The sequence below is a fragment of the Gymnodraco acuticeps genome, unplaced genomic scaffold (genome assembly GCF_902827175.1).
Source record: "Gymnodraco acuticeps unplaced genomic scaffold, fGymAcu1.1, whole genome shotgun sequence".
NCBI classification, from domain to species: Eukaryota; Metazoa; Chordata; class Actinopteri; order Perciformes; family Bathydraconidae; genus Gymnodraco; species Gymnodraco acuticeps.
The window spans coordinates 746,771-772,819 of record NW_022991168.1 but is presented as its reverse complement, the minus strand read 5'-3'; the positions used below and the strand labels follow the sequence as shown (position 1 = coordinate 772,819).

The 26,049-nt window shown below is 44.9% G+C and overlaps 1 protein-coding gene across 2 annotated transcripts in view; it reads left to right on the top strand.

Moving 5' to 3' along the window:
* The window catches only part of si:cabz01090165.1 (uncharacterized protein LOC100333421 homolog), a 493,854-nt gene that overhangs the window by 375,270 nt on the left and 92,535 nt on the right, over window positions 1-26,049 (top strand). For both annotated transcript variants that reach the window (XR_004571211.1, XM_034237616.1), the window contains exons 5-6: window positions 10,494-10,694; window positions 12,060-12,226. Coding sequence is in view for 1 of the 2 variants with exons in the window: in XM_034237616.1 (XP_034093507.1) it covers window positions 10,494-10,694; window positions 12,060-12,226 (368 nt within the window). In the remaining variant the exon portion in view is untranslated. The remainder of the gene's footprint in view (window positions 1-10,493; window positions 10,695-12,059; window positions 12,227-26,049) is intronic.

Genomic DNA, 26,049 nt, shown 5'->3' with positions numbered 1-26,049 from the left:
TACAGTTACTGGTGGACAGAGGGCTTGCGCATTCAACAGTGAAAGTGTATGCAGCAGCCATCTCGTCCTGCCATGAGGGATTTGGCGGAAGGTCAGCCTTTAGTCAACCACTGATGTCGCGGTTTTTACAGGGGGTCAGGAGGCTGCGCCCAGTAGTGCACGCCTCCACCCCACAGTGGGACCTGCCCCTAGTGCTCGAGGCTCTGGCCTCGGGGCCGTTTGAGCCTCTGGAGCTCTCCTCTCTGAAAGCATTGTCGTGGAAAACAGCTTTGCTTCTTGCCTTAACGTCAGCCAAAAGAGTGTCCGAGTTAACTGCTCTGTCGGTGCACCCGAGCTGTTTACAGATTTGGGGTGACCAGAGCGGCGCGAGACTCAGACCGAACCCCTCCTTTGTGCCCAAGAGCCTAAGGAGTGCGTTCAGGTCAAGGGCTATTCAGTTAGGGGGTTTTAGTCTTCCCCCCCATGGTAGGACCAGGGAAGCTAAACTGCACCTCCGCTGCCCGGTGCGTGCGCTAGCATGTTATGTGGAGCGCACGGCTGCCCTTAGACGCACCGAACAGCTATTCGTGTGCTTCGGGGGCGGGGTGATCAGGGAAAGCTCTGTCCAAGAAACGCCTGGCAGGCTGGCTCTGCGAGTGCATTGCACATGCCTACGGACAGGCAGGGAGAGCCTGCCCCATGGGGGTTCGTGCACACTCCACACGGGCTGTGGCTGCGTCAACAGCCTTATTCAACGGGGGGAGTGTGGAGGATATATGCACAGCGGCGTCTTGGTCGACGCCAGGCCCCTTCATACGGTTTTATCTCTTGGACATGTCGGGCTCTTTCTCCTCGTCTGTGCTTGCGGGAGCAACACAGGACTGGTAGGGGGGAGGGGGGTTGTGGGTCAGTTGGCATCTGACCCCCTCCCCGGACGTAATGCGCCTTCGCTGGGGGTAGCCCTCCACACTTTAGTCCACACACTCTGCACGGGGTCAGTGTTTGAGTGTGGGACGTGGGCTCTGACGCTCTCCCTGTTATCCTTAGGGATTCAGGGAGGCAGGCGTGTAGTAAGCCCATTCGGGGCCGAGGGGGCTCTCCCCATCCGTCTATGGGCGGGGGGGGGGGTCCCCCGGCACTGTTTTTTGAGCACACTTTCTGCGAGGTAAGCGCAGCAGGGTGTGCTCTGTCAGCCACAGCCCAGATTTCTCCTCGGTTACAACCGAGTTAAAGGAGAATGTGGGGCAGCAGCTGCTGACCATAAAAGCCGGTCAGGGGCAGTAGGGTGGAATATTGTTGTTGGACGACAGTGCGCGTATACATCGCGGCTCCACCCACTGTACCCATAGAGTCCAGTAGAGGGCGGAGCCTGTGAGAGATATAACGTCGGGTTACATATGGTAACCCTTGTTATATTAGCACAGGCGGAGCCCTCTACCCAGGGCACTGTCTGTCCTATTCCGCTCGCTGAAGAGAGGTGTAGGATGATAGTCAGGAGGTGAGGCCTGCTTTTATACGGTGTGATGCGCGCGCATTCAGGTAGGCCCGCCCAAGGCCGGCTACGTCTATAGAAGTCTCAGTGGGAGAATGCTCGCAGGGTAAGGTAGTACCCATAGAGTCCAGTAGAGGGCTCCGCCTGTGCTAATATAACAAGGGTTACCATACGTAACCCGACGTTTCTCGCTCGAGGCCAGGAAAAGGCTCTGTGACCTTTTTACCTGTGCTGGACTATGGTGATCTGGTCTATATGAATGCACCTGCCTATTGCCTGAACAAGTTAGATGCCGCCTATCACAGCGCACTGAGATTTGTCACTAATTGTAAAGCACTTACACATCACTGTACCCTTTATGCCAAGGCAGGTTTGCCATCACTTACTGTAAAGAGGCTCAGTCATTGGTACACGTTTATTTATAAAGCTTTGTTGGGTAAACTCCCGTATTATATCTGCTCTCTGATAACACAGAGAGTTGCAAGCAGCTATTGTCTGAGATAGCATGATGTAGTATTGTTAAGATGTGCCAAGAGCAATGACTGTCTTAGGTAAGACAGCTTTTATGTGCGCAGCTCCACTTGCTTGGAACAATCTTCAGCAATAATTGAAACTGAGCAATCTCATTCCTCTGCATGTTTTTAAAGCTAGGCTAAATGAAATGCTCGTTGATACTATGGGCACTTGTAAATGTCTATAAATATGTAAATGTATCCTGTAAATATAATGTATGATGTCCTTTATTGTTTTGTGTTTCATGTGGAACCTATATGCTGCAGGTCTCCCTTGAAAAAGAGATCTATGATCTCAATGGGACCAATCTGATTAAATAAAGGTTTGAAATGAAATGAAATGAATTGTGTATTTGTATATATTGTATAAATCCTATATATATGCTAAGGTCCCGCTGCTGACACGATGGCAGTCATTTAGTGCGCATATGTGTAATTAAACCCATGATATCAAAATCTCACTCCAACCAGGTACCCAAAGTTGGCAACCCTGATTTGGTACGACAGAGGATTTTTGTTGTATTCCTTATATGCAGCAAATCATAAATTAACAAAAAAGTGCTTTACATATTTGGTTCTCTCTACTAGTACTGCGCATCCCATCATGCTGTTTCTTTGTTTACCTTTTTTACCTTAAAAAACTCTCCAGAGTAAAGTACAATTGTATAACACCTCACAGTTAAACAATTTAAGGATGCATTGCCCATGATTAACAATGTGCAAATAACAGCTACCATAGTGCAATGCCCATAGAACTGCCAGCCTGATGTGCTGAACACTCATTCATAGGCTAACTCACCAGTGAGCAGAAAGCAGTGGGTTCTATATGAACAATAAATAATACAAATAACCTTTCACAAACAGGTATTTCATAACTGCTTACAGTAAGGAAGACATTTAAACTATTATTGGCAGTCACAGGCTGCTGTAAACTAAACACCACTATCTCTGACATAACACCTCACTGATTGATTTAACTCATGTCTAACTTTCAGGTTTTTCTTTTGAAGAAAAAGACAGTACTGTTAAATTAGGCTGGGTCATAACTGGGAAGTGGGAGAGTCACATAAAGACAAAAGTGGCGTTCTGTAGCAGCACTGCAAATAGAAGTACAAATATATAATATCTGACTGTTGAAAAAACAAAACAAAAAACCCCACAAAAAACACAAGTGCACACGTACTGTATATACCCCTTCCCCCCACCCCACAGCAGAAGCACCCCCCCAAACGGGATGCGCACAAGCCTCCCCACAACATTAACTGTCATATCACTAGTCATAACCAACTTACAACTACTTGGGTGTTCCCTAATGACATGTGACATGTTTTAATCTCAAATAAAGTGCACCGTATTAAGTAAGCTAATCATTGAGCCAGATAAACACAATCAAACAGCAAAAGATGCATATATCCAATCGTATAGAACAGTAAGACTGTTACGATATCTGAGAGGACCCAAACGCAGGACACGGCAGAGTGTTTTCACAAAAGGGTTTATTAGTGGACGAGGTGCGGGGAGTAGAATCCAGCTGGAGTGGCGAGGACCTTGCGGCTGGTGACGGGAATACGGCGGTTGGAGAATAATCCTGGAGGGCAAGAAAAGAAGGGGAGGGTGCACAGCTGATTGCAGCAGGTGAGTGGAGGTTGAGCCGGGAGCCAGGAGGGACAGCCACCACGCCCACACAAACAACACAGACAGGGGGAAACAAACACAAAGGAGACGGCTGGAGGAGTACAGCCACCACAAAGACAGCATCAAACAATCACAAACGTAATTTAAAGGTGGCACATGTGTTTAATACTTCACAGCAACAGTAATCATAACCATTTAGATATCAAAAGGTGCTTTCAAGTAATAACAGTAAAACCTTATAGATAACGGATGTGTAAAGCAAAACAGTAGAAGCCTGCAACCGCAAACCATAGACAACTTTACTGGAACAAGGCACCCTGGGAAATGTGGTCTTTATGGCTAACAACAATGGCTAAATTCAGTTAGCATATCGGCTAAACAGTGTCCGGAGCTACAACTTGTTTAATGTTCTTCTCAACAAAGACAGACAGCAATGCCGGGTCTTCAAACCTGTGTATCTGTCCTCCGGGTAGGGTGATGCGTTGCGTCGCCGGGTAGAGAAGTTCAAACTTAATGTTCGGGAGGAATGAAGCTCCTTCTTCACTTTAGCAAGTGGCCCGTTTACTAGCCACCGTTGGGGTGAAATCGGGGAAGAATAGACTTCTCCTCCCCATAAATAAGAGCGGAGACGCTCCCCTCGCCTGGCGCATAATCTGGTTCCGAACTTGAAACACGGATAACAAGAGGATGGGGAGTTCCCCATCTTTGGGCCTGATGCGTAGGGTACGATGGGCTCGGTCCAGTACGGGTTTGTTGTCAAGACCGAGTAGATCTTGCAGGAGTTGGGCCGTAAACTCACTGGGCCTAGGTCCCTCTGTGCCTTCGGGCAGACGCATTTAGCACATAACTCACGGTAGAAATATGTTATACTTCATCGTATCTGCACAAACACCCAGCTAGTAACCTAGCAACCAAGCTTCAGCTAGCGGTAGTCAGAAACTCATGTGTATTTGAATCAATTTACAAATAAATATGGGGAAGTGTAAGTTCAACCGTATTTGGTTGGAAAACATTGAATTTAGTGCTTGGTTAAAACCAGTGGAGGGGAACGTGTTTGAAGCCCGCTGCACCTTTTGCAAAAAAAATGTACGTTTGTTTTGCTAATGTAGCGTTAGCTAATGCAGCAGCTCCCGCAACAACATCGGGGGACCTCCGGGTGACGTTTGGGTCTACGTCAACCTTAAAAGCGGAGGTGCTGTAGACACTAAATACCGTAGTTAAACACCAATCATACAACAGCAACGATGAAAGGTTGTAGCCAAGGCAGCAGAGCTCTGAATATAGCTCATCTCACACACACACACACACACACACACACACACACACACACACACACACACACACACACACACACACACACACACACACACACACACACACACACACACTTTTTGTCTAACACACTAACATAGTTCGGTACTGTTATGCTGTTATGTTCAGTCATTGTTCTTATGTTGAACATGAATACATTTACTTTGTAAGTAATTATGGGACCTATTTCTTCTTTCATAGCAATTTTCCTTCATACTTTGTTGCTGTGAAATAGGTCTTAAATTATTTTCAAAGTGGTCTTAAAAAGGTCTTAAAGTCTTAAATTTGAGTTGGCGAAACATGCAGGAACCCTGTATATACATATTAGATATATTTACATGTATGTGTGAAAACATTGTGTATTTTATGTCCAGTACTTGTGTCACATTGTTGACCCCTTGATTTTGCAGCCTGATGGCTACAGGCACAAAGGATTGTCTGAGGCGCTTGGTGCTGTGCAGAGGAGGGATGAGTCTGTGGCTGAACGCACTCCTCATCTTCACTAGCTATATTGTATACATTTTGTGCATTTATGTAATGTAATGGTCTATGATGTGGCTGAGGTACAGTGTCAGTCAGGGGGTCCCGGGCCTTGTTGATGAAGCCGGTAGCAGAGGGGAAGAAACTGTTCAGGTGGAGAGAGGTTTTGGTCCTGATGGAGCGCAGCCTCCTACCAGAGGGGAGCGGGACAAACAGTTTGTGTCCAGGGTGGGAGGGGTTGGCCACAATCTTTCCTGCCCCCCTCAGGGTCCTGGAGGTGTGCAGGTCATGGAGGGATGGCAGATTGCAGCCGATCACCCTCTCTGCAGAGCGGATGACACGCTGCAGCCCTGTCCTTGGCTGTAGCTGCAGCGTACCAGATGGTGATGGAGGAGGTGAGGAATGACTCGATGATGGAAGTGTAGAAGTTCACCATCATCGTCTTTGGCAGGTTGAATCTCTTCAGCTGCCTCAGGAAGAACATCCTCTGCTGGCAACACACTATCACTCCCTGAACGTCCAGGAGTGACGCTTGGTCAGGGTCCCGTGGCATGCAGTTGTGACGCGCCGAGTCTCCTTCAGCTTCATAAACGGATACAAAGAGCTTTCAACTGATTGCAATGTATTCCCATCGGCGGCGGTATTTCACGCTCAGGGAAGCACCGCATCGGTCCATGTCGGCGGCATCTAAAGGCAATGTGAGCCTGCATTAAATATTACACATCTGTCGTAGTTCTTTATTTATCTACAGAAATCGGGCCTCAGAATAGACCGGAAACTATTCTTTTACCGTTCTGTTTTAATTTCACAATGAAGTTAGTAGTAATATTTAGTTTTGATATTATTATAGAGTAATTGCAATGCAGGTAGATTGTGTTGCTTTTTAATGACTGTTTAAAATGCCTTTTTCTTAATGTCTTTCATTTTTGTAAAGCACTTTTGAATGTGTTTGAATATATTTTATGAAAACATTTAAATATTAAGAGTACATACAAAATAGTGGGAACGTAGAAGGTCAATGATAGAAATATAGAATAGAACATATCAAGAATATACTGTAAATTATATCTAGAATAAAACAGTTTAGTGCCGGATGTACAAAGATATTAATAGGAGGATGTGCAAAACAGACAAACTAATTAGGCTTTATTTAAACATTAAATAATACTTTATGTTAAGGTCTTCTTTTAAATGTAAGCAAAAAGCTTTCGGGGTATCTGCTAAATATTAAGCCTGACAAACTACTTAGCGTTTAATATATTGCATGGTTTGTTTTGGGACTTGACAATCAACTATGTTGAAGCACTTATTTTAACCGATATTATACATATTTATTATACTCTTATAAGATGTATGTAGATAGAATAAGAAATGTGCAGAATATGACAGTTTAATGGTGGAGGTACACACATATTGATAGATGTCTTGTTGAGGAACCTATGACCCAAGTTTGTCATCATTGCATAACTACACCGTAGATGTGTATGATATGTCAATAAACCTTTGGAAATTTTTGAAAGGGATGTGCAAAATAGCCATTATATACAGTTTTTGATGAACGATTGGAGAATAACGAGTAATGAATATGCTTTATAGGGATCTGCAGATACATTTTTTGTCTTCTCAAGCACCAACTATCAAATATCTCGCCTCATTGTTGGCACTTGACAATCACCTTCCCTGAATTTTAATCAGGTGTAACTAAAGTCTGATTTAAGGGTTGTTTATATTTCACATGATTAATCAGAATCTGTAAAGTAACTAAAATAAATGTAGTGGAGTAAAAATACCAGGTTAACCTTAAAGAAAGCCCACAGGATTATAAAAGCCCACAGGATTATCAAAGACCCCCATCACCCCAGCCACAAACTGTTCTGTCTGCTGCCGTCTGGCAGGCGGTACCGCAGCATCCGGACTAAAACCACCAGACTCAGGGAGAGCTTCATCCTACAGGCCATAAGACTATGAAACACCTGAACTTTAAAACAACGTCCATAACATTCATCTGGCTGCTACTTATACATTATTTGTCAAATATATCATATTCCAATCACTTGTATATAGACTCTTAATGCACTATTTCACTTTTTACTATTTTACTTTTTGTACTTACTTGCACTATTTTTTCTGTGTATCTGTTTTATTGTGTTGCACTGTTGGAGGAGCCTGTGACCTAAGGGGGGTAGGACACCTTCGATTCCTCTTTTGAATAGTGTGCCGTCGATGGGATTCATTCCATTTCAAAGTGTTGTTTGACGCTCGTGTAAACTTTGTGCACTGCCACTCCAACATCCAATCACAGAGCTTGAGGACTAATCACAGGGTTTGTCAAGCAAAGCACATGGTGTAGTCCCAAATGATAGCTGAGGATTCTGGGTATTGTAGTGTCTTCTGCCATCCTAAACTCCGAAAACATATTTGTTTCTCCGAATTGAAGGGGAAAAATACAAAAGCATTGTACACAATTTAAACCAATCAATGTTGTGTAATCAACAAGGATAATCTGGTGTTGATGAGTAGTGCAGACATCACTGTCAAATCGACAGTAAAGAGGATACTTACTTGTCATGAAGCATAGCCGGGATGATGGTGTAGAAGGCAGAGCTGAAGTCCACAAACAGGATCCTGGCGTAGGTACCTGCTGTGTCCTGGGGCCTCATTTATAAAGGGATATACGCTCAAAAAATGGCGTACGCCAGTTTCTATGCAATGTTTGCGATTTATAAAATACTAACTTGACGGGAAAACGTGCGGTCTTCCACGCAAACTCTAAACCATGCGTACGCACTAAGCACAAAAACGGGAGAGACGAGAAACTGCGACACCGTTGGCAGAAGGAAGAATGGAGAGAAATATGTGGAAATAATACCATAAATAAAATGTTACCTCTCATTTATCATATATGAAGAATTCATTTTCAAACATTGATTAAAGCCAATCTTAAAATGATTAAACAAACGCCTGTTTGAGACTCCTCAGTGCACACAAAAACATAACTTGGAGAAATAAATAAATACGGATATGTTATTTAAAACCACCTCGAATATGTTGTGTTAATGTTATGAAATGTTTTCTCATAAATGATGCGGTAAGCAGGAGGACAGAATTACGTCTAAATTGACGCCGTTTTGCATGCATAGGTTGTAGATACGAGCATGGTTTTATATACTATCACTTTTAATCATGTTTTGTGCCATTTGCCAAGACTTGATAAGTCGCTCATAAAACACAGGAGGTATGGAAGCTAAGAACAACATATGTGGTCAATTGTACAGCTAATATAACACAACACATTAGTTGTATTTCCTTTAACTGGTGGATTATGGATATATAGTTGCTGATCGACAGCTGGAACACAAACCACCAAATACAAAACAATAATTCAGATCCAGTCGTCATGACTCCACTCCGGTGACGATCCGACCTCCATGCTGCTACTCTGGTTCAAACTGCATCCACCAAACAATATGATTTATCTCGACCTCCCCAAAATAACCAAAATCTGACACGGTGTGAGATGTCTTTTTTAGCTGTTCTGTCGTCATTTCCTGCATCTTCTTCAGGCAGTCAGTCAGAATGAATGAATGGGCGTTTCTTTGCCTATTAATAGGCAAATATGGGAGCGTTATGTGAAGCCCGCAAAAGCTGCGACGCATTTAGAGTTGATTGTGATTTATAAAGGGAAACAGGCGTGTTTTGTGAATCGGAAAATGTCGGAAAATGTCTGTACCTATTTGTTTGCTTTGTACTACGTAAGCAACCTTCCCACGTGAATCCTATGTAAGGCGTTATAAATTAGGCCCCAGATGCTGAAGGAGGAAGTGAAGAGCCACGTTGACATCATCATCTACCGACCTGTTGGCTCTGTAGGCAAACTGCAGGGGGGCCAGGAGGAGGTCAGTGATGGTTTTAAGGTGGGACAAGGTGCTCAAAGGACTTCATAACCACGAAGGTCAGGGCGACGGGTCTGTAGTCCTTTAATCCTGTGGTCCTTGTTTTCTTCGGTACCAGGACGATGGTGGAGTTTTTGAAAATGTATGTGAACACTGGGGACAACTGATCAGCACAGTGCTCCAGGATGGAGGGGGAGATCGGGTTACATTTGAAGCTACAGACTAAGAATCAGCACTTTAGTAACAGGGCAGCCTGAGGTCGAGCACAACCAGACTAAAGAACAGCTTCGTCCACCAGGCTGTCAGGAGGCTGAACTCTCTCTTCCCCCCTCCCCTCTCTCCCTTCTATCTCACCTCTCCACCCTGCCCCCACTGGACCGGGACTTTAACAACCCCCCACACTCACAAAAAAAAAAAGCCAGCACCAGTCACTTTTACGCTGCTATGGACATTTTTGCACTCCCATTTGCACTATGTACATCAACTTTTTTTTTTTCAATATATCCTGCTTACTTGAAGTAAACGGTTATTTTGTGTTTTTTTTGTAAATTATTGAGTGTTCTTGCATTTTAATGTGGGAGTGTTTTTCTACCTCGGGACTGTGGGAAACAGTATTTCGATCTTTCTAAGTGTACAAACATATATTGAGATTGACAATAAAGTTGACTTTGAGGGCTAAAATAGTTCGTTTTTTATAGATATGGCCCTATAATATATTGTTCAAACATAGTTAAGTGAACGAGTGTTGGGCAATGCATGTCAGGTGATGGTGCTTAGTGATTGGTTAAGAGGACTATAAAGTAAAGATGACTGCAGTTCACAAGGTTTTATGCATACATACTAAGCAGAGAAATATATAAAGAAAAACTAACTGCAGGACAAATAATAAAATCTATTAAATATACAAACAGCTGGGTGCTTTATTGATTAAAAATAAGCACAATGAAACAATAGTGTGCAGAATAAAACAGTGGCATGTGAACATTATTAATTGATAAGGAAAGAATGTTTAACTTGCATGATTTTCTACCTTCACACACGTGATTCCACATTTCCATTCCATGGGTCCGGCTGATTGAAATTGACCCAGTGCCAGAGTCTGGACCTCTGCAGGGGCACACCACTATTTGATTGAGTATTTTTAATGTCATGTAATTTACACAATTATCTCATGTTTCTTTGCATGTCTAGATCCACCTGACCCTGAGCAGAAACACCATCAGTCAGATCAGGTCTTATGCCTTCGCTGACCTCCAGGACCTCCATGCTCTCCACCTAGACGCCAACCGCCTCACCACCCTGGATGACTCCCACTTTCAGGGCCTTGTGAACCTGCGGCACCTCATCCTGGCCAACAACCAGCTGCACAGCATATCTGAGGGAGCCTTTCAGGTACTGTAACGGAATTCACTTCATCAACAATGTCACTCTCAAAATGCATGACACCAAAACAAAACATCTTGAAACTGATGGTTCTCCTTTTTTCATTCAAATAAACACACAGATGATATGCCTAAACTGCTATAAAACAATTGCACTACTATTGCTGCTCTGCTTTGAACCACAAACTACTGTATAACTGCATCATGATTGAGTTTGTTTGTTCACGCAGTGGTGAAAAAAATACAAAATTCTTCTTTTAAGGTAAATGTAGACATTCAAGAAAGAAAAATAGTGCACTACAAACGTTTTTAGATTGTATATGGACAAAGTTTAAACAATCTCAATTAAGGTACTAACACCAAAAAACCTTTTCTGGAAACAACAGTGAAACACTCACTGGGTAAGTCACTCTATTTCAGATTCTATTGACATTGACTGAAAGAAGGGCAATTCCTCTGATTTAGTAAATATCTGTGAACAAATAAAAAGCTGTTTTTTAACAACTTGAAACGCTTCTATTATTGACATGTATACCTATAATATGTGGTGTCTGTGCATTTCAGATGAAAGCAAACAACAAAAGCATTATTTTTAACTGGTTTATGAGTTTTTATTTTTAAATATTAATGATAATGCCCTTGGTAAAAGTAATAAGTGTGGTGCCAATATGAAAAATGAATTCCCCAAATGTAACTATTTTAAATCAGTCTGTCTGCCTTTTCGAAAAAAGATTCTCAGGTCCTCGGTCCTTAGAAAAACAACTGTTAGCCTTTTCATTAAATTATGCTGTCCTTTCTCTGTAAAAGTTCTGTGTTGCAAAGCACAAGTCAAATTCAGTTTGTTTTACAATACAAAAACATAGGTGATAAAACAAAATAAAAATGTGCTATCAAGTCCAAGTCATTCCTAAATCAGACTTTTACCTTTTAATTAAAAATCACACATTTCTTAAAGTTTGAACATTTTAACCAGCACACAACTCAAGTACACAACGCGAAAATGTTACATGTTATATGCTTCTTACACTGGTTGATCCAAGCTAAAACTGAGCTAAAGCATTTTCAGGCATTTCTCTTGAAAGGAAATTAGAGGGAATATTTTGAGTGGACAACATTGATAATGACAATGATCTCAATCCATCCAACCTTTGATTACTCCTTTTATCTAATTTTCTTTCTCAACCTGTACAAATAATACTTTGTTAATTGCTGAATTGCACAGCTGCAAAACGTTATGTGTGTGTCGTTATTATAATAAACCCAACTAAATTTGAATCGGACCTTGGGATTACCGCCAGCCAGCGGCCGTAATCCGTAAAAGCGCTCCGGAATCTTTTATTATACTCAAAGCCTCTGCCTTTGTCCCCTCCTGCAGGACTTCTCGGAGACACTCGAGGATTTGGATTTAAGCTACAACAACCTAGTGGACATCCCCTGGGACACCATCGCCCTGCTGGTCAGCGTTAACACCCTCAGCCTCGACCATAACCTCATAGAGAGCGTCCCAGAAGGAATCTTCTCCAACTTGCATAAACTGGCCAGGTCAGGGTCTTATGATCAAACTTTACAGCATCAGCAGCCAGCGTGGGAAAAGGCCAAGCATTAACTTAAGCTTTCTACTGGAAATCCAACTAAAAGTGTCCATTGAGAGCATCTTCCTGCTTCCTTTTGCCTCTAAATTCAACGTTATTCTTTATGCTATGCATTGCCTAAGAACTCTACAGTTCCACAGGAACATTTTGGTCTTTAAGTAAATAAGTAAATAAAATACTGTAACCATTGTCTAGTTGAGTAATCAGTAAAGTATGTGTGTGTATAGGTGTGTTAAAATGTGCAACAAACAAAACAGCAGCTGTGTTTGAAAGAAGAGGGACACTCCAGTGTGGGATGGTATTGGGCCTTAATCTAAACCAGGGGTGCCCAACCTTTTTTTAACCGAGAGCTACTTTTAAAGTTGCCAGTCTGCCGAGATCTACCAGTCCAAATAGAGAGGCGTAGCCATTACTGACAGCCTACTACCAGGTAAATACACACTTCTACTTGTATAAAACTGACCTTTGTACGATTAATACTTCATAAAATACTGCAGATCCTTTATCTTACCTCTTTCTAATCTGCACACATACAAGTATTTAACTGAAGTTACACAACAGAGTTGTTGATACTGAGTTGGAGTTTATCCACATGTCACATACTACAGTGGGTAACGTTTTCAAGAAACATTGAAGTGCTGCCACATATGACACAGGAACAAAAAGAAAATACTCTGAACCCCTTCTTTGCCATTATATAAAAATAGTGTTGCTACAAAAGTATAAATTAGGCTTACTAATAAGACAACTCAGATCTGAAGCTACTGAGGAATCTGCTGCCAAAGTGCAATAAAAAAGACAACATGAATAGAATCAAACCCTTTTTTGTTGTTGCATTTTAGTAGAGTATAAAAATAAATGCCTTTAAAATAGGATGCTAGCAACACTAGTTTCTTAACCTGAATTGATAATAGACTATAATAAATGTAAGTTTGAATTCTTATACCATTTTGTACAATAATTATAATGAATAAGTTCAAACAAACTAAAACTTACAGCTGATTAATAACGGTATCTAACTTGAGTTTTTATTATATCAAAAACCTGTTGAAATGCTACTGTTATTTTTACTATCCCCCAAAAGCGCGTCGGCAGCCTCCAGGAATGCTTCTTTCACAACTTCGCCGTCTTTGAAAGACTTCATGTGTTTCGCAAGAACGTGACTGACATGATAAGATGCTATGGTAGCAGCCTTGCTCTTGTTGTTGGGCCTGGTGGAAATGGACTGCTGTGCATTTAGCTGTCCTTTCAGGCCCCTCCCCTTTTGGGAGCGTAGGGCATAATTAGGAGGGAATTCCGTCTCGTAGCGTTTGTGCACTGTTTTGAAATGCCGCTCCTAAATAACCCTTCTTCGATAAAGCCACGCTCGCATTGCAGATGAGACAGATGGACTTTGAATTGGTACAGATACAAAAATAATCATCCTCCCACTCGGAGTGAAAATTATATATTTTGGGCTTTTTTGCTTCTGCCATAATTGCGTTCTATATCGTATAAGGCTTCGCCCTCTAAGGCTATCGCTATTGGGTAATCCCACTGCACGTGTGCTGCACTGACAGACTTAATCAACGCCCACCTATGACGTGGGCCCCACCTCCGGCCTTACTTCCGTATAAATAGGAAGTAGGACCTACAATCTGCTCCCACTTTTCTTCAGCACTCCATTGCAGAAGCTTTGTCAGGCAAAACAAGTTCATTTCAGAGCTACTTACTAAAAAGCAAACATTCCTACTAAAAAGCTTTGTTTTTCTGGTAAGATGGAGACTGGGCAGGAAAGTCAAGGTTGCGTCAGGGATTGCCTCGTATGCGGGTCGGGCTACATTATGAGCTTTGACAGGCACTCACAGTGTGAGTCCTGCCTGGGAATAGAGCATGCGAACGCTCCTCTCACTCCCGGGTGTCATGCTCACATTGTGCCCGTCTCCCTCTGGCCCTCAGACAGCAGAGAGCGGATGCTCTCGCTGCTGCTGCGGCCGAGGATGATTGGCCCGTCCAGGAGGTGTACTCCGTGGACAAAGCCATTGATTTCCTGGATCCGAATGGCGGGCACGAGTCGGACTACTACGTCCCCTCCATTCATGGATCACCAGGTGATTCCCCCATCATCTCTCCCCTCCGGACGGAGGGGACAGATATGGGGCCCGGTGTAGGTCCGGCGTATGATCCAGTGATCCCTATCTCCGCCACCACGGCTCTGCCGTCGATTGGCGGAATTCTCCTGGAACTCCCGGAGATTATCTCTAAGGCCTGGAGAAATCTCCCCGTTCCCCTAGCTCAGGAGAGCTCGCCTCCGGATGATATGTCCGGGGTGTTCTCCTGGGTACACAGGGTCAGGAGTGACCCGATCTGGCCACGCTTCTCGGCCATTAGGAAGTACCAAGAGGGGGCGGCGGCGGACACTGGGGCAATGAAGGCTCCGGTAGGAACATACGTTCCCCTCACGAGAGTGGAGGGGTTCACGGATGTGGGGTTTCCGACCGTGCCTCCTCTAGAGCCGAACCTCACTGCGTTATTTGGGGCTAAGCAGGCCAGCACGGTTACCGGATGGCAACCCATGTTGGCTGCCCCCAAAGATCGGTTTGTCGCCCGGCAGACCGACCGCATACACCAGTGTGCGTTCCAGGCGTCAGTGGCGGCGAACAACATAGCGTTGCTGTCCAACTCCATGGTGGAAATGTTCAAGCAGTCGAAGACCATGTCCTCAGTGGAGGCTGAGGAGATAGGTAAGGCGGCCAGTACTGCACTTACCCTGTGCGCTTCAGTCGCAGTCTCGAAGGCGCGGATTGCGGCGTGGACGACGCAGGTCCACCGGTACCTCTGGCTACAGCAGGGGGCTATACCAGAAGGTGCAGGAAAGGATCTACTACACTGAAAAAATTGATACTTTGGACTAACTTAAAAAATGTTCGCTAATTTGTTACAGCTCATTTTTTTTGTTTATTCCAACTTGATTTTTCAACCTAAAAAAATTAAGTTGAGTTAAGTGAAAAATATTGCTTCTATCTAAGATATATATTTACATTCACACAAAGTAATAACATGATTCATTCTGAAGACCACACAACATGTATTACTTTGTTATAATTTAATTTTTCCTTTTGGACTAACCTCATATTTATATTAGATCTAAGTAGAGTTTTTAAGTTTGTGAAAAAATAAATAAAAAATACTTAATTTTGTTGCAGGCAATATTTTTTATTATAGCTTAAAATATTTTTATTTTATTACAAAGCAAACACTTGAATGTACATCAATACAATACTGTGTTTTGTTTACTGTAAACACATTACATTTGACTTATAACACTTTGTTTAGCTCAGTTCACATAAAGACAGGAATATTCTCTTCAAAAGACCTTAACATTTATTGGGATGTCTTTAAAATATGCCTCACCTATTCTGTTTTATAACATACAATATTTTTTTAATTAAACATAAATACATCAATAAATTAATAAAATTACTTGAGTAAATTATGCAACCAATTTGCACTTATGTAAAAAATAAATAAAAGTAAATCAAGATCACTTTGGCTTTTTTTTCTTCAAAACTCTCCTGTAGCCTTAACCAAATCCATCACAAATATGCATATGAGCATGTTAAACTAGCTTGCATATCTCTCCTTTAAAATGTAAATATGTAATGCGTTTAAACCTGGCGTTTAAACCTGGCTGCCTTTTATTTAAAGACTAATTACAACTTCAGATAAAAATGTATTAGCCATTAAGAAGGGTTTAAGTAGCATTACCAGAATCTGTGAAGTCACATTATTTTTTAACTTCAAATGAAACATACAGAGGCCAAAGCAATTAAGTAATGAAAAATGCAGTTCAATCCCTAGCATTGCAATCTTTGAACAAGGTTGGCCTTTTGTGTCAGTTCAATCATTTCAACCAGATACGAGTTATTGTAGAGACTGAGCTGGAGGGTGTGGACAAGATGTCAGTATCGTCTGATTGAGCAGACGCTGCTTCTTCACAGACGGTAAAGATGTATTCTTGGACACCATCATCAGGTATTGGAATGACCTTGATAGTTGTCAAATCTTCAAGGTCAGCCGTGGATGTCAGGTTGACTAGTGCATCTCCAATGTCTCTGTCTTGATATTGCATTCTAAAACGTCCACCTATAGAGTGCCACAGTGCCACCTCCTAAAACCCGGAAGTAAGTCAGCATTTTACCACTTCCGGTTCCTTCGACAAAAAAGCAATGCAATTTCTCCATAGGATTTTGGAAAATAGCTGGAAATAAGGTCTGTGGTTGACACACATTTAAGAGACGGATCACGTTTTGTTCAGCCGGATAATATCCACATGTCTACCCTACTTTTATAATTTTCGAATCATAAATCTATTGATCATAAATCCATCAATTAGATTTATGATCCGGCTGAACTAAACGTGATCCATCTCTTAAATGTGTTTCAACCACAGACCTTATTTCCAGCTATTTTCCAAAATCCTATGGAGAAATTGCATTGCTTTTTTGTCGAGGGAACCAGAAGGAGTTTACTTCCGGGTTTTACGACGCGTCACTGTGGCTCTCTATTTCACACACTTTCCTGACTTCATCAGTAAGTCCATTGTCTCTGGAATTCCATTAGGCAGAAGTAGCTTCCTGGTGTCATCGGGATTCAGAAGAATTTGTAACTTGGCTGGCGTTTTCACGGTCATGTCAGGCCAAAAGGAACTAGAAAAAACAAGAACATAAACAATGGTAATAGTGCAATGATACACTGACGACTGAATGTCAGTGTATGTCTCATAACAGTGACATGCCTGGAATGACAGAGCAAATGATTGCCACCAGTAGCTCTCAATAAACATACAGATGTGAGGATTGACTTTACATGCAACAATATTAATGAAGTGCAGTCTTGTATTTTTCATTTACTTGTACAATACATACTCTTTCTCATTTAACTTTAATATTTTAAATTACCTTACTTAACATTTGGGTACCTAACTAGATATATTATCACTTGAGATTAGAGTAGAGTAACGCAGCGTCCACACGGCAGTGTGCGTTGAAGCTAAATTCAATCACATCGATCTCCCGCCCCGGACACGCAAGCACACGGTTTGATTGGCTAGAGCTTGTACTGGCATGTAATTTGATTGGCTGACGCTTCCGTCGAAGCTTGAAAAGTTGAACTTTTCTCAACTTTTGAAGCGAGCAACGGAGGCAAAGTGAAGCGATAGAAGCACAATGCAGTTCGGCAAAGTGTGACGTCAAAGTGAATGGGAAGCTGCGTTGAAGCTTCAACCAGGGTTCAAGTTATAAACTGAGCTCTATGGGGTCTTTAAACAACAACAACAACAACAACACACACACACACAAACTTAAATATGAAAAGGTTCAACTACGCACACACATCATCTTGGCTCGCGCAGCACGCTCACAGGCATAGATTGCGCAACCTTGGAAGTGCAGTGCAGGCATATTGTCATTCAAGAGATGCGTAGTTCATGTTTTGAGTTTAGCCTATTCACCTCGTTAGCATAAATAATACTCATTACATTGACGCATGCATTATTTTTGATAAAAATAATGGTTGTTAGTAATGTATTAGCGACCCACACAGATGTATGATTTCACTGCGTCCGTTGGCTCCCACATAACTCGAACCCTGGCTTCAACTCACGCTGCCGTGTGGACGGGCCGTAAGTCTCCATTTTGGGTTTTACAATCCTTTTTAAACGTACATGAAAACTACTTGCAGTTCATTTTGGAACTTACCAAATCAGCATACATTGTGACCTTCAGTGGAAACAGCAAACCTGTAAACACAAAGGAAATAAATAAATAGACAAGGTGTATTTAAACAATCTTAACCCAGCATAAATCACACACCCTCAAAGCATGGTCAACAAGACGGGCAGCGTGTTACAAGGAGATTCGGGTTGTTTCCCCCTCCCCACTGTTTACAGTCCCCTCCGGAGCGGCGTGGTCCGAGTACGGTTGCTGCAGAGCAGAGATACACCATCAGCCACATAACTATAGCGGCTCGCCAAAAGGATAAACATCTCTAACGCTGGCTGGGGTCTGGCTGTTAGTGTATTTAATATGCTGCGGTGTTTTTTATGAGCGGAGCACGCATTGAAAATGACCTGGTTTAACAGCTTAGAAACTAGCTAGCACGTAGCTAAACTTGCATAGCCCCATATAAAATACCTTATGTGAAACCAATATATCATTTGCAACTATTTAAACTTTTCACTAGTCAAACCGACACCAAAAAATCGCCACTTGCATGATAAATGTATGACAATTATCTGGTTAAGCCATCCTTAAAAAATGGTTACACATGGTTAAACGTTGCTAGCTAACACATAGCCAAATACAAAGACAGATGGTAAATTAGTTGTTTATCTTAACACGATACTAAATGGATAAACATTTAAATATAGTTTAAAACAAAAAAAGCAACCATTTCAAATCCTTACCTTATTTAAAAGTGTTTTTGGGTCAGACACTCTCACAGACAGTGGGTAGCGGTGTAATGGCGGCTGCAGCAAATCTTGAAGTCACCTTGCTTTGCACGTCACGTTGAAAATAACGATTTAGGTTGAATATTGTTTTTAAGTTATTTCAGGGGGGGGTGTGTTTTGCTTCTGGGCAAACCATGATTCTTTATTAGTCCAATTAAAAAATGTACTTTGATTAAATGACACAGTCGTTGCACTTTTTTCAGTGTAGAGGCTCCAATCAGTCCGGACGGACTGTTTGGTCCCCAGTTCCACACCATGGTGGAGGCTATGAAGTCTGCGGCAGAACAGGCAGACGACATAAGGCGTCACGCTAGCTGGCTTCAGGACAAACGTCCTCAGCGGCAGCAGCGACAGCAACGACAGCACCCGCAACAGTCTCAGCGGGAGCATCGCGGGCAGCGGCCAGATCAGCAACTGCGTCAGAATCACCCTTCGGCAGCTGCAGGGGTTCCGTCCCAGGTCTCCACTCCTCCGCCACAGAGACAGGATCTGCAGGCGACGAGAGGTACGAAGAACCCCCGCTCCTGGTCTGCTCCTCCGAGAGAACCTTCCGAGGAAGCAGATCCGTAGATGACTCTTTGGGGGGGTTATGTGGGAAGAGAGAATTGTAAATAAAAATGATTCAAATTCCAACAGTGTGTCTGTAGCAACTGTGTCTCACATGTCCCCCACACTAGTCTGGCCGGCTGCCATTAATCTATCGGTTTATAGGCAGCAGGACTTGCTGCATAACCCATCTGTTTTTAATTTGTCAGTTAATAGACAGAGGGACTCGCCGTTTGAGCCGGCTGTTTCTAATCTGTCGGTTAGCAAGCAGCAAGGCTCGCTGTATAAGCCTGCGGTATTTAACCAGTCGGTTAATAGACAGCAGGGCTTGACATTTAAATTGGCTGCTTATATCCTTTCGGGTAGCAAGCAGCACGGTTTTTCCTCTGTCCCAGTAGTGCCTACACACAGTCGTAATAAACTTTGCGCGGCTATTACGCATGGGGTGAATAGCACTGCACACACCTCCGCGAGTTGGAGCGTGAACACAACTCAGGGTCCTGTTTATGAGCCTTATCCTAAACAGAGACAGGATGAGAGTCGGTGTGAGATGCAGCGTGTGGAGACCCCTTCACAGCCCTTTTGGGCAGGGCCCCCCTTGGGTTGCTTCACAGGCAACGGCGGCAACGGCGGCAACGGCTCTGGCATTGCTTGTCACCATGACTACCACAGCACAACAAGAACAGGTACGCCCGCTCTCAGAGCGGTGCTCAGAGTGGAGGCGACTATGTTTAATGGACGGATGGATCAGCAGAGGGTACTCTCTGCAATTTGCCTTACCCCCCCGCAGTTCGAGGAGATTCAGGAAACACTCCTATCATCCCAAGAACAGTGTCTTGCGCTCCAGTCAGAGCTGCAGGAACGTTAAAGAGAGCAATTTCCTCAAGGGGAAGACAATCGGGGGTTTTACTCCCGTTATTTTCTTATCCCGAAAAAGACCGGGGGGATGAGACCCATCCTAGATCTGTCAGCATTCAACAGGGCAATAATGAAAAGACCTTTTCATATGCTGACAATCAAACAGGTAATAGAGTGTGTTCACCAGGGAGATTGGTGCACCTCCGGAACACAGGAAATTCCTGCTTTTCTCATTCCAGGGAATATCGTACCAGTTAAATCGACTGCCGTTCGGATATTCCCTGGCTCCACGCACTTTTTCAAAGTGTGTGGAGTCGCTACACAGAGGAGGGATGAGTGTTATTTTATCTGGACGACCTGCTGTTGCTGGCTCGCTCCAGGGAGGAAGCTGCTTTACAGACGGTACAACTCGTATCTCATCCGTCAAGCCTGGGTTTCATCATCAATTGGAAGAAGAGCTGTCCTCTTCCCTCCCAGATTATTATTTATCTGGGAGTGGAATTCAACTCAGCTCGCATGAGAGCAAGACTCTCACAGCGGAGAGTGGAGAATCTGACAGCTCTCCTCAGGCGCGTCACACCCCGCAGGGTGGTGACAGCCCTCTCCGTGATGCAGCTGTTGGGCATGATGTCAGCTGGTCACGTGGTGATTCCCCTGTGTCTCCTTCACATGAGGAGACTCCAGAGGTGGTTTATTCGTCTGCGCATCGACCCCGTGCGTCAGAGGAGACGCATGGTGTACATTCCTCCGTCCGTGGGTTTAGATCTGACCTACTGGAAAAATCTCCACGTCCTGTCAGTGGGGGTTCCCCTCAGCAGAGTGACGTCACACACCTCGGTGTTTACAGACGCATCTCTCTCAGGGTGGGGAGGAACGTGCATGTCGCAGGCAGTGGGGGGACAGTGGCCGCCTCACATGTCCCTCCATATAAACGTGCTGGAATTACTCGCCGTATGGAGAGTAATCCAGCACTTGTTGATTCGAACAGACAACAAGGCAGCGGCAGCCTACATAAATCGTCAGGGAGGTGTACGATCAGCAGCTGCGCTGATCGTACACCTCTGATCGTACATCGCTGATCGTACACCGCTGATCGTACACTACAGAGCAGTGTACGATCAGCGGTGTACGATCAAGGGGACTGGAGCCTCCAGCCCGAGCTGGTCTCCCAGGTGTGGAGCAGGTTCGGGAGAGTGGAGGTGGATCTGTTCGCTGCACGCGGGAACGCGCAATGTGCTCTCTGGTTCTCCCTGAGAAGGCAGGATCACCCCCCCCCCTGGGGGTGGACGCGTTCACACACAGACCTTGGCCCAGGGTGTTATTGTACGCTTTCCCACCAGTCCCTCTAATCCCTCGGTTCCTGGACCGAGTGCAGGAAGAGCGACTGATAGCAGTCTTAATGCATACAGCGGATGCTGTCAGGGAGACCGTGGGAAATTCCGTGGCGGGGGGATGCTCTCTCCCAGGTGGAGGGAGCGATCAGCGGTCAACCAGTGTTAGGCCAACGTTTGTGGGCATGGCCCCTGAACGGGAACACTTAGAGGGGCTTGGCCTCTCTCAATATGTTATCAGTACCATTCAGGGATCAAGGGCTGCGTCCACCAGAGCATCCTACACAGCCAAATGGACAGCGTTCCAGCGTTGGTGTGTAGGGAAAAGCCTGGACCCTGTTACGTGCCCCCTGCCTCACGTGCTGTCATTCCTCCAGCTGTTGCTGGACAGGAATTGGCTTATAGCACGGTCAAAACATATGCAGCTGCCATTTCATCTTGCCACGTCGGTTTTGGTGTCAACACAGTGTGTAGTCACCCTCTGACAAAACGTTTTCTACGAGGAGTACAGAGACTCAGACCTGTGTCACGCGCTTTGGCGCCTCAATGGGATTTGGCTTTGGTGTTACGCGCGCTGAGTAAAGCTCCATTTGAACCTTTTGATCAGGTCCCCCTAAAGTTCTTGTCAGCCAAAGTAGCTCTTCTCTTGGCTCTGACATCAGCTAAAAGGGTGAGTGATTTGTCTGCTCTCTCTGTGGCTCCGTCATGTATCCAGATCCAAGGAGATGGCAGCTCAGCTGTTTTGCGCCCTAACCCGGCTTTTATGCCAAAGGTTATCACAAGCTCTTTTAGAGAGTGATAACTTTAGATGGCTTCTTTCCTCCTCCTCACACATCAGAGGAAGAAGCCACATCTCATCTCCTCTGTCCCGTGCGCGCTGTCATGCTATATTGCACGCACGGCTGCTTTGCGCTGGTCCCAGCGTCTGTTTGTGCATTACAGAGAGCGCTCAATAGGGCAGCCTGTCTGCACAGCGCCTGTCACACTGGTTGTGTGAGGTTGTGTCACAGGTGTATGTCTCCTCTGGGGTGGATCCCCCGGAGAACATCAAGCGCACAGCACCAGAGGAATTTCAACCTCTACGGCGTTGCACGGAGGAATGTCAGTGGAAGACATTTGCACTGCTGCATCTTGGTCTTCCCCTTGTTCTTTTATTCGTTTTTATTTGAGGGATGTCTCTCATACCTCTCAGACACACTCAGTACTGAATATATCCTGCCAGAATGAGTAATGTCGGGGTCTCAATTGCGTGCCCTCTCTCCTGCCTGTTGGCACGTAGAGAGCTGCCCTTTTTCCCCCCTCTTTGATCGTTTTTTAACAAGTGAGACTTTGGTCTCTACTTTTTATAAACGACAGGTAGCCTATTTAGCCTACCTTCGTTCCCTTATGGAGAATATTCATTTTTTAAATGCTATATTCCCTGGGAATGTGATGCTCCATTACGCATGGCGAAATGGACATGGGTTATTAATTGAGTAGGTGTGTTTTGTGCTTCTGGTAACGGACGGATCAGTGGGGCGTAGACTACATCCTGCTTCGCCCTTAACCTAATAGTGATAGCCTTAGAGGGCGAAGCCTTATACGATATAGAACTGGGGTTACGTACTGTAACCCAGCTTCTATGAGTATAGGCGCAGCCCTCTAAGGTTCGGGCCCCACTGGCTCCGCGAATAGCTGAAGAAAAGCTGTTTGTGTGGGAGCAGATTGTAGGGCATACTTCCTATTTATACGGAAGTGAGGCCGGAGGTGGGGCCCACGTCATAGGTGGGCGTGGATTAAGTCTGTCAGTGATGCACACGTGCAGTGGGATTACCCAATAGCGATAGCCTTAGAGGGCTGCGCCTATACTCATAGAAACTGGGTTACAGTACATAACCCCAGGTCTTGTGTGTGTGCAGACTGTCACTCCTGTTGACACGGACAACGTCAGCGAAATAGAGCCCACTGCCCACCAGCCACGCCCCGACACATGGGGTCACGCCAGCCAATCACAAAGCTTTGATGCGTTCAAGTGCATTATTCTGGCACAGGAAGATTATGTTATAGGACATTAATGTCACAATCTGTCTGTGTTGTGTTTTTTCTTATCTAGATCTGTGTTTGGTTTTCTGTCTCTATTGTGTTTTGTCTTGTCTAGATCTGTGTTTGGTTTTCTGTCTCTATTGTGTTTTGTCTTGTCTAGATCTGTCTTTGGTTTCCTGTCTGTGTGTTCCATCCTACCTGTTCCCTCCTACCTGATTTCCTGATTGTGTTCACCTGGTGCCCCTGTGTTTTCTCCTCCCTCCTCCCCTGTCTCTTGTTTCTTTGATTAGTCCTGTGTGTATTTAAGTTCTGTTTTTTCTGTCATTGTTAAGTTCTTGTTTGTCTTTGACTGTGTTCACAGCGAATAGTTCTGTTTGTTACATTAGCCTTGAAATAAAGGTATTTTCTGTTTAAATCTGCATTTGGGTCCTGCCTGCTTCAATCAACCCTGACAGAAGGATCTAACCAAAGATGGGCCCAGCAGATCCATTTGAGGTGGAGTTACTTAGTTTGACCTTTTCTTTGGCTTGCTGCTATGGTAGGTGGAGGGGAGCGTCCAGTGCAGAAAGAGGCGCACTAGATGGCTACAGAGAAGCCATGTTTAGTGAAGTTCTTACCTGGCTGGATTATGGACTTCCTCCCGTGTGATTCCCGGCCTGCTAGCCCCAGGCATGCTAGCCCCCTGCCTCCCAATTCCCAACCCGACACCATACGTCTCGGTGTGTTCTGTCTGGAGTAAGCCCCTTATTTTTCCTAATTTCTTGCTCCTGTCCAGGATCCGTTCTCGAGTACTCGTCTGGCTTTTGGAGGTCCACGGAGCCTCCAAAAGGCTCCTAAGAGAAGGAGTCACAAGTCCAAGCTAGCAACCCGAGCCCCAGAAGCCATGCTTTGGGCTCCAGTACAGGCCCCAGCAGCCATGATTCCGGCTCCATAACCGGCCCACACAGCCATGGTTCCAGCCTTAGTCCTGGCCCTAGCAGCCATGGTTCCGGCCCCAGTTTCGGCCCCTGCTGCCATGTTTCTGGCTCCAGTTTCGGCTCCAGTACTGGCTCCCCGGCCGACGCCAGCCCCCTGTGTCATGTCAGTGGTTCGGCCCACTCCAGAACCCCTTGTGTCCTGTTGGTGGTCCGGCCCACTCCAGCCTCTCGTGTCCTGTCAATGTTCCGACCCACTCCAGTTCACCTGTTGGCTCTCCGGCCGATGCCAGCTCCCCGTGTTCTGTCGGCGTACCGACTGACACAAGTCCCCTCTCGAGTCCCTTTCCAAGTCCCTTCTCAAGTCCCCTCTCAAGTCCCTTTCCAAGTCCCTTCTCGAGTCCCCTCTCAAGTTCCTTCTCAGGTCCCCTCTCGAGTCTCTTCTCGAGTCCCCTTTCAAGTCACCTCTCAAGTTCCCTCTCGAGTCCCCTTTCAAGTCACCTCTCGAGTCCCCTCTCAAGTTCCCTCTCAAGTTCCCTCTCAAGTTCCCTCTCGAGTCCCCTCTCAAGTTCCTTCTCAGGTCCCCTCTCGAGTCTCTTCTCGAGTCCCCTTTCAAGTCACCTCTCGAGTCCCCTCTCAAGTCACCTCTCAAGTTCCCTCTCAAGTCTCCTCTCGAGTTCCCTCTCGAGTCCCCTCTAGGGATGGGTATCGTTTGAAATGTATCGATTCCGGTTCTGCTTATCGATTCCGGTTCTTATCGATTCCCCGTTTTGATTCCAAAATTGTAAAAGAAAGAGGTCAAACATTTAGATAACAAAAATATCTTTATGCTTTTAATCTTTAACAGACATTTTTACAAATAAAAAATATACATGCAATACCAATGTATTGCACAATAGCTGTGCTTTATTTTAACTGAGCTATGCCTGTGGCAAGCTATTAACAGGCATTACACTGTGCCTTGTCTTTTTCTTTTTTAGTGTAGTGGAGCCTCACTTTAGAGCGTTTACCGCGATCCATCTTTGGTGTTATGAAGTGACTGAGCTCGTGAACTGTCTATGGGAGGGCGGGGGGAGCCTCGCTGCGGGGAAACTGTGGACATCTGTCGCCTGTCAGCGCAACTTACATGATGCCGTTATTAAGGGCGGCCATCAGCGTACCGAGCCGGCCGTCAACGGCCCGCTGACGACCGGCCGTTCTGTGATTCTCCAGGTCCACCCTGTATTCCACCGGGTCACTGCGGCGCCGCGGCGCAGACGGACCCGCTGGAATACAGAGTCTACCGCGTTTAGGAACCGTTAAGAAGAACCGAAATTGTGTATTTTGTATGGGTACCCGGTACCCGGTATTTTCTTATCAGTTCTCATCTGGAACTGAGTTTCGGTTCCCAACCCTAGTCCCCTCTCAAGTCACCTCTCAAGTCCCATCTCATGTCCCTACTCAAGTTCCTACTCAAGTCCCTACTCTATGTCCTGTTCAGTTGGGGGTCCCGCTGACTACTGTTCTGCCGGGGGTCCTGCCAACCCCATGTCCTGTTCTGTTGGGGGTCCCGCCGACTAGTGTTCTGCCGGGGGTCCTGCCAATTCTGTGTCCTGTTTCGTTGGGGGTTCCG